Here is a 9,713-nt window from a genome sequence, read left to right as displayed (position 1 = left end):
GTGTGTGTGTGTGTGTGTGTGTGTCTGTGAGTGTGTCTGTGAGTGTGCATTAAAGGTAGGGTAGGCGATTTCGGAAAGGCTAGCTATAACAAGCTATATTAGAAAGCATAAGATCCCACCCTCCCTGCATGATCAGTCTCCAAAGCCACGCCTCCTCTGAAACACATGACCGCGCACAGCAGAGCAGAGGATAACCAGCGACACAACCAGAGACGGTTAAATGCAACGCTGTCAAATTAACTCATGTCTCATTTACTGCTGAGAAAACATTACAGTACAAAGCGAGTAATATTACAATATTAACGCCTAGGGCTGTGCAAATAATCAAAATACAGTTTTGATTTCGGCTTCCAGCGATTATGAAAATACAATAATCGAGATAAAACTATTATTGTGCCCCATTCCGCCCCCTTCCAGTGGTGAGGTTTCGCTCCTCCATAAAAGCCCAAACTTAACATGCAAATCCGTAAAATCATGTTACGTGATTTTTGCAAAATGGGACTTGCTTGATTTATTAATGTTTATTAGATTTGTGCGTGTTTTTAAGCGCGAAAGAGAACTTGCGCTGTTCTGTGCATGCGCTCCGACACGGAGCAGAACATGGACATGTAAAGTAAACTTTTAGCTTAAACTGTGGTCAAATACACACAAGACTGTGTCAAAATGCATGGCTGCTTGGTGATTATTCATGTAAACCCTCGTAAGCTATGTCTTAAGTGAACATAAACAGTTGAGAATGAAAATACGTGTGTAACAGTATATTGGATCCGTGCAGCTCTTAAAGCGACAGCGGGTAATATTCCTTCTGTCGTCTGTAATATTAATCAAACAACAAAAGACAAAGACAAAATCACTCACTGCTCTTGAGTGAAGGACTTTTGTAGCTTTAATAAGAAACAAAGCATGTTTAATTCTTACAGTGAAGACTATGCTGTTTTATTTTACATTTGATTATTCAATTTCTGTTGGCTGTTAGCTGAACACTTTAGACTTGCATAAAAAACTTAAAGCACTGTTTGTTACATTTGTATCTTTTTTCTATTGTTTTTGTCCTTTGCTTTTTTGTTTTTATCATATTACTGACTGTTTATTTATTTTGCAATAATTTTGGAGGACTTTTTTTTTTTTACTTACATAAGTTACCTTATTCTGCTGAGAATTGTGAAATTTCACTGGTACCTAAAATGTAGATGTCATAAATTTATTTACAGAAAATATATATTTGATATATATTGCTATCTTTAAATTAATTACTCATATAAACTTTTGGTCATATGACCTACTAATGATCGTGTTAAATAATCGTGATTACAATATTGACCAAAATAATCGTGATTATGATTATGACTATTAACGCCTTCCATTCTCGCTCGGTCTGTGCTAGCATAATGAACGCGCTGATGACGTATCACGTCTGCACCGAGGTATGCAAATACATACGCTGACAGCCTATCATAGCCCTCGGACCGATGAATATGATTGGATGAACATTTTATGGTCCTACACCTTCCATATAAATAAATATAAATACTAGTGCTGTCAATCAATTAAAAAAAGTAACTAATTAATCGCACATTTTTTCTTAAATTAATCACGATTAATCCCACCTAACATTAAAGATTTTAAATATACTTTTATATTGCAATAATTTCACATTCAATCTTTAAATTAATGTAGAAGCAACATAAAGACAGTATATTTTTAATACTTGTTTAGTGGCATCTTTTTTTTTATGACTGAAGACAAGTATCACTGATACCAATACTATAATAGCCATTCAGCATTACAGTATAATTGAGAGCTATGAATTTTAACATTTATTAGACTTTAAAAAATAACAACTTCAAGTGAAATTAATCTTCACATAAACCCATTATAATAAATGTCATATTTAGCTACCTGTGCCCTTCAGCGAGTAGGAGATATACAGAAAATGAATAAAGTTATCAAACACTAAATTCTAAATGAAATATACTGTAGATGAATCCTTAAAGCTACAAAAGTTATTGATTTCCTCTGTTGTCTTTTGTTCTTTGATGTACAGACATCACAGCAGAAATTAATCACGATTAATCCCACCTAACATTAAAGATTTTAAATATACTTTTATATTGCAATAATTTCACATTCAATCTTTAAATTAATGTAGAAGCAACATAAAGACAGTATATTTTTAATACTTGTTTAGTGGCATCTTTTTTTTTATGACTGAAGACAAGTATCACTGATACCAATACTACTGATGTCTCTAGGAAATTGTTATTTTTTCCTTATATTTAACCATTGACTACATGTAATGTTGACTATACTAATGTTACAGTATAATTGAGAGCTATTTTAACAATTATTAGATTAAAAAAAAATAACAACTTCTAATTTAAGTGAACTTAAAACAATCTTCACATAAACCCATTATAATAAATGTCATATTTAGCTACCTGTGCCCTTCAGCGAGTAGGAGATATACAGAAAATGAATAAAGTTATCAAACACTAAATTCTAAATGAAATATACTGTAGATGAATCCTTAAAGCTACAAAAGTTATTGATTTCCTCTGTTGTCTTTTGTTCTTTGATGTACAGACATCACAGCAGCTGGTTATTAGGTTATTTGGCTGCTATTACTTTAAGAGCTGCCGCTGCTGAACGTCACGCGGATCTAACACATGCTCGTAGTTTCATTCGTGCTTTAATATGAAATGATACAGGTTACAGCGGACAAGCCTGTCAATTTTCCATCTGTTTCACAGCCGCAAATATTTAGATCACCTCTCAGAAGAATAAAACAAAGGTATGTGAACAAAATGCTAGTTTTGGCCAATTGCAATCTATATTAAGCACCCGCGGCAATATTTCAATCATTAAACAGTGCGACAAAACGTTGTAAAAACACTTAAATTGCCTTAATATATTTAAAACAGTAATATTCTCTATATTAATGATGCATAGTTTACATATGCAAGCAGATGAGGCCGGAATATGAACGCAATCCACTTAATGGTCCAGTGTTTTCCTTCTAATGGTTTTCTATGGGAAACTTTGCACATTGCGTTTATATTCTGGCTTCATCTGCTTGCCTGTACAAAATATACAGTGGGTACGGAAAGTATTCAGACCCCCTTAAATTTTTCACTCTTTGTTATATTGCAGCCATTTGCTAACATTAATGAGGAAAAAAAATTAACTTAAATGATTTTAGCAAATGGCTGCAATATAACAAAGAGTGAAAAATTTAAGGGGGTCTGAATACTTTCCGTACCCACTGTACATCATCAATAAGGTGTTTACTGAATTTCGCCTTTTAATATCTGCGTTTTACTACATTTCTATTTAATGCAAACTGTGCAAAAATAGCTTCGTTAAGATAAGACCCTTCTTCCTCGGCTGGGATTGTTAAGAGCTCTTTGAAGCTGCATTTAACTGCATTTTAGAAGTTCAAACTCAGGGGCACCATAGAAGTCCATTATATGGAGAGAAATCCTGAAATGTTTTGCTCAAAAAACATAATTTCTTTACGACTGAAGAAAGAAAGACATGAACATCTTGGATGAGGGGGTGAGTCCATTATCTGTAAATTTTTGTTCTGGAAGTGAACTGCTCCTTTAACGCACTAATTTTGACAGCGCTAATAAAAACATTTTGAGCACGTAACGTAGTGCTTGCTATCAGGATGTGAAGAGACTTTTATCCAGCAGAACAAAGCGTGTTTTTCTGAAGCGAATCGGTGTTCCTCACAGCTGTGTGAGGTTGTGCAGGAGCTGTGGAGTGAGGCAGCGCCGGTCGTTCCGTCGGATGAAGCGGCGCTGAAGAGTGTGCTGCAGGTCAGTGAAGCCACGGCCGAGAGCGTGCGCTCGCTGCAGCAAAGCATTCTGGGCCAGCGGCAGCAGCAGGAGCTGCAGGAGGAGCAGCGGCTGTATTCAGAGGTAAAGCGTCCCGGCGGCTGTATGTTCTGTACGAGACAGCAGCGACCGACTGACCGCTGTGATTGTGTTCCAGATCCGCTTCACTCATAAGCAGCGAGAGATCGCAGCAGACGCCTGGAAGAGTTACGTGGCCAGAACCTCAAACTACAGCGTCCTGAAGGTCTGAGCCCGACCGCTTTCATCCGCTCGTCTTCTGAGCGACTCTGCATTGATTCTTTTGTGTTTGGCAGGAGTTCAGGCGTCTTCGGGAGGAGCGGAGCACCAGCGAACACGACGCAGCATCAGACGCCGAGACGAATGAACCAGCGCCACTCACTGTATAGAGAGAATATAGCCAACTGAATGCATTTAATAACACATATATACACTGCTGTTCTAACGCTTGCCATGGTTAAAGGGACAGTTCACCAGAAAATGACAGAATGTTCATATTTGGGTGAACTATCCCTTTAACCAGCATTAGCATGCTAGCGATCACTGCTGGACCAATGAGCTAACACGGCGGAAATGACGACTGGATCTCAAGCAAAGCCAAATATGAACGCTGAATGTTAGCATTTGAATAATGGCTAATAAAATCAGATGTCCGAGCCAGAACGCACCTGTGTGTTTACTGAAGCTGCTGTGATGTACTTGAGTTTCAGACCCAGAAGACTTTAATTTCTAAAGGAGGCTTTATTTTTAACTCTTTTCCCGCTGTTCTCGCTGTTATACGCTAGGGGGCGCTATTAAGCATCTCCTGAATGAGTCTAGAATCACTCGATCAGAAACACAGACCATGAAGACGCAGAAACCAGCGATCTCGGATGCAAGCAGGGCTGGAAATGACGGAGTCCGGGGAGTGAAGTTCGAGGGGGACGGCGTTTCACTTCCAACTGGTTAGGTTTATTTGGAAATTAAAGATATTTCTGTGTTTATGGTTCGCTGCGCAATGCGTCTTTTGCCATAAAACCTGCAGACTGCCGTTTTTGTCACTCATTATAACAAACAAAGTGTAGAGACGATGTAATAATAGATTGAGTGTGCAGTGTAGAGAGCTTCATTCATTAAAGTGGAAGTTTGTGAGATCGCGATGAACTAAAGACGGTAACAGCTTTTTAATGATTATAAAGAGAGTTTGCAAATGTGAAATTGAATTTATATTAGTGCTGTCAAACGATTAATCGCAATTAATTGCATCCAAAATAAAAGTTTATGTTTACATAATATATGTGTGTGTGCTGTGTATATTTATTATGTATATATAAATACACACGCATGCATGTATATATTTAAGAAAAATGTTACGTTTATATATTAAATATATTTATATATATATAAATTATATTAATATAAATACATGTAAATATTTTCAAAATATATGCTGTATGTGTGTGTATATATATATACATAATAAATATACACAGCACACACACATATAAACAAAAAGTTTTGGATAGCACTAATTTATACTACAGTTTTATACATTTCTGATTTTATACAAAAGTTAATATTAAGTGACTTACGTTTTAGGAACACTGTTGTCTATTTTGATCTATTTCATCAACAAAAAGTCACAGCTGAGCCGCTGCGTATCTATAGTCTTTGACACAGCACTGTTTCGTTTATGAATGAATCTTTGCTTTTGAACAAATCTAGTGAGTCAATGATTCAATGACCCATTCATAAAAAGAGTCACTTGCTTCGTTCCTAAATGAATCAGCCGTTTGAACGAATCAATTGAATGAATGATTCAGTGACAAAGACAGTGACTTGCTGCCACCTACTGGCGGTTTCTGTTTCATTTTTAAAGTATATTGAGTTATTTAAATCATTTAAATTTCTATATTCAAAACTTTATATTTAAAACAGTAATCTCTTAACATTGTTATTATGAGATGCATTAATGAGTCTTGTCAAAAAGTCTGTAAATATTCCTTAATGCCACATTTGTGCTCTTCTGTGCCATGCAAAGATTAATTGTTGATGCTGATTTCATTTGACTGGTAACTTATTCTACCTGATTGTATCTTATTATTTTGTTTTATTTTAATTTAATTTATTTTTTCATTCAAATTTTTGATAAAAGTTTATAAATCAAAATTTTTGGCACAAAAGAGGTACATGAGACCGCCGAACAGCTCTTTGTTCGTCCGCAATATTTCTGACGAGTCCCGGTAAGTCAAACTTTATTCTTTCCCGCTTCCAGAACCGTTCACATCTCGCTTATCTTCTCCTGAATGCAGCTGATGTCTCTCGGCAAACATGTTTAATCTGTCTGTTATTATACAGCCTTTCTGATGCGCGCACAGCTCACGCGCGTCGTGTTGTTATTATCATTATATTTATTATTATTATTATTATTATATTTATTTTTTACTATACATGTTTTCTTTACAAATAGCCATTTTCTCGGCTCATGGGCTGTAGTGATGTTTAATATCTGTGTTCCGATATGAAAGCTTGTTTTAGTTTGTTTTGGCGTGTAGTCAGTCACTGTTTGAGTAGATGACCGATCAATGAAGCAGCATTATTATGATCAGAAATACTGAAGACTTTTGTTTAACTGAGGCTTTAAAGGAATATTCTGAGACATAATTAAGATGAGAGCAGAAATTAATTTCCAGAAGAGAAACCGACAATGAATGGAGCAAAACAATCAGTAAAGGTTAGTTTCATTTCTGTGTAAATATATATATACAATTTTACAGTTTAGTCACCATGAAAACACAATGCCCTAAATGTTGATTTAAAATATATATTTCAACTCATTTTTGGTATGATATCCTGCATCTCTCTCCAAGCATGACACATTTAACAGTACAGTAATCAGCACTGTACCTGCTGCAGATGCTGTGGAGCGAGTTTAACTTGTGCTCAACTCAGAATACTGCTTTATACGCCCAGCACTCAGTGTTTCATCTGTGTTTGCTGTCTCCTTAAAGCGACACTTCACCCAAACATGATCATTTGCTGTGAGTTTACTCTCCCTCAAGCCATGAGATGTAGATGTGGCTGAGTTTAGTTCTTCAGCAGAACAGCAAAGAAGCTGGTTCAGTAAATGCAAGTCGATGGATGCTGGCACTTTGAGAGCCAGAAAACGCTATCAAGCAGTACAGAATGAATGCGCGCGGTTCCTGACGATATATTGAGGTCTTATGAAGCGAAACGATTGGTCTGTGCTAGAAACTGAACATTATTTACAGCACTATTAATCCACTAATGATGTGAAATGTGATGTTTGACATGTCTAAAGCATATAAAGTGAATAAACTAGTCTTCTTCAGCTTAGCTTTTTACATAAACCATGAGAACCCAGGTTAAAAAAAGGACACTTCCATAATGTACTTAAAGTGCTCTATTTTTGCGCACTAATTGTGTGCTTAATATACTAAAAATGATTCTTTAGTACTTCTTAAGATCCTCTGAGTGTGCTATTTTGGGACACCATGAATATAAGCTAAAATGTGCTTTTAACCTACTATCTCTGTATTTAGTCAGCACTTGAGTGTACTAGTGTATGAAAGACGGGTTCAAGTGGTGACTGAGATAGTATGTTAAAAGTGCATTTTAGTTTATAATCATGGTGCGCAGTTGAGTACACTTAGATGATCTCAAGTTTATCTTATGTCTGAGGCTCTGGATTACAGTAATGCTATTGTGAATAATGTTCAGTTTCTTGCACAGACCGATCGTTTCGCTTCATAAGACCTCGAGATATCGTCAGGAGCCGCGGGGATTCAATCTGCTATGCTTTTCTTGCCTCTCAGATTGACGGTAGCCATTGACTTTCATGTTATGAGTCACGAAGGAGCGCGGTTTGAGCTAAACCTCTTTACTGAAAGAACCAAGCTCCCTGGTCGTGGAAGGCCTGAGGGAGAGTAAATGAGCAGCGGGTCTTCTTTAGGATGCTGGTAAGTATGTCCTGGTAAGATGTTATTTCCGGTGTTTAGGCCAGAGGACCTGCGGCGAGAGTTCGGCCGATACGGACCCGTCGCCGACGTCTACATCCCCCTAGACTTCTACTCTCGCCGGCCCAGAGGATTCGCGTACATTCAATATCCTTTGACTGCGAGTGTTAACCCTGATCTCTCTGTTGTAGCGGCGTCTCCTGCTGGAGCCCGGCACAAAGACACAGTTAAAGAGCCCTGTAGAGTAGCACTAAAAGCCAAGCCGCCGCCAGAGAGACAGAGATGCTGCTTACAGAGAGGCACAGTGTGAAACGAAAGCAGTTTAAAGCTCCACGAGACAGAGGCATTGTGGGGCGGAGACGAGCGGCGGCGTTTTAAAGAGCGTAAAGATGAAGGTAAAGGTAACTCCAGTATCCTCTGATTCAGGACACAAGCGTGTTCGTTTGTAGGGCTGGGTTTTGACATTTCACTATTCGATTCTCATTCACAAGCTTGTGATTCGATTCGATTCAATATCGATTATTTTGGATACATATCAGGTGCAGTACATGCCAAACTTTCTCAAGGAAAAAAAATCTCTCAACTAATGCTGTAAAATATACATGAGAGTCAGTTAGTACTACATTACTGTAATATTGAAGGTTAAAATGGACTGATTTGTGGGCTGTACCAGTGTTTGCCTGCCATTATATTAGAGGCCCGCCCCCCCTTGAAGGTCAAGTTAATTTCACACACACACGCGCGTAGACAGACACACACACACACGTACACGTGTAGACACACACACACACACACACGCGCGCGCGTAGACACAGACACACACATACGCACACACACACACACACACACACACATACGCACAGACACACACACACACACATACGCATAGACACACACATAGACACATGCGCGCGGACGGAATCACAGAATCCAGTCATAAAAACAGAATTTTCTGTATAACGTGGAATGTCACGGAATTTGTCAAACTTTAAATGAATTAATCAAAAGTAGGTGATTACACTTGAATATGGACTAATCTGTAAATATTAAGCCACAAAAAGACTGTTTAAACATGAATCCTGCATGTTCTGCGTGTTTATGTTAATGAAGAGCGCAGACGTGTGGTTTTGTTTACTACACACATACTGAAGCGTGTGACGCTCGCGGAGATATTAGCGTCTGTCGTCTCGCTAAATGAGGACATAAATACATGAACATCTCCAGAACTGCTCTGAGAGTCACTTCATGAGTATTTTACCATTTCATTTGAGTAAAACTAGCCTCATATCACACAGAAATGTAAAGGTATTCACAGCAACCCGTCAAAATAAAAGTTCGGTTTAACTTGAGGACACTGTGACAGAGATATTGTTCAGTAGAATGTGCATAATACTTCTAATACTATTAGTACTACTACTAAACTTATTAAAACTTTTTAAGGAATAATCACACAACATTTCTTCCATGTTTTATAGTTAATAGTAAATCCCATTTGTTTGCCAAAAAAATAGTTTGTTTAATTTTCAATAATTAAAAGATAAATTAAATTAATGTGTTACGCCTTCATTTGATAACCAGAAAAATTTAAATACACAACACAGAATTTCTGAGGAAAAAAAAAAAAAAAAAACATTTCATAAGGCTATTTTAAGAATAAATTTAAATTAAGTTGTTGTTATGCATTCAAATGATTAGACGTGCTAAAACAGAGAATTTGGTAACAATAAAACATATGGTGAGTAAAAATAAAACATTTCATAGGGCCCTAAACATGTAGATTTTGTTTTTAACTTTTAAGTTTCATGATTTTAATTAGACATGCTTTTTGATTAATAATAAAAAAGAGGAATCCAGAAAAATTTAAACGGAAAAACCGTCAGAATGTTACGTCAGTCACCCC

At 37.0% G+C, this 9,713-nt stretch overlaps 2 protein-coding genes across 2 annotated transcripts in view; both read left to right on the top strand.

Moving 5' to 3' along the window:
• LOC107730053 (cilia- and flagella-associated protein 69-like) overlaps window positions 1–4,518 on the top strand; it is a 5,842-nt gene extending 1,324 nt beyond the window's left edge. Inside the window, exons 4-6 of the mRNA XM_016540787.1 lie at window positions 3,738–3,923; window positions 3,997–4,083; window positions 4,154–4,518. Of these exons, the coding sequence (XP_016396273.1) occupies window positions 3,738–3,923; window positions 3,997–4,083; window positions 4,154–4,246 (366 nt within the window). The 3' untranslated portion in view covers window positions 4,247–4,518. The remainder of the gene's footprint in view (window positions 1–3,737; window positions 3,924–3,996; window positions 4,084–4,153) is intronic.
• A 183-nt stretch (window positions 4,519–4,701) lies between these two features.
• Window positions 4,702–9,713, top strand: part of LOC107730045 (serine/arginine-rich splicing factor 10-like) — a 15,740-nt gene continuing 10,728 nt past the window's right edge. The window contains exons 1-3 of the mRNA XM_016540778.1: window positions 4,702–4,801; window positions 5,992–6,079; window positions 7,856–7,960. Of these exons, the coding sequence (XP_016396264.1) occupies window positions 4,702–4,801; window positions 5,992–6,079; window positions 7,856–7,960 (293 nt within the window). The remainder of the gene's footprint in view (window positions 4,802–5,991; window positions 6,080–7,855; window positions 7,961–9,713) is intronic.

This window comes from Sinocyclocheilus rhinocerous, unplaced genomic scaffold (genome assembly GCF_001515625.1).
Source record: "Sinocyclocheilus rhinocerous isolate Xijiao unplaced genomic scaffold, SAMN03320098_v1.1 scaffold1119, whole genome shotgun sequence".
NCBI classification, from domain to species: Eukaryota; Metazoa; Chordata; class Actinopteri; order Cypriniformes; family Cyprinidae; genus Sinocyclocheilus; species Sinocyclocheilus rhinocerous.
The sequence above is the reverse complement of the archived record's forward strand: the minus strand, read 5'-3'. Positions and strand labels throughout refer to the sequence as shown.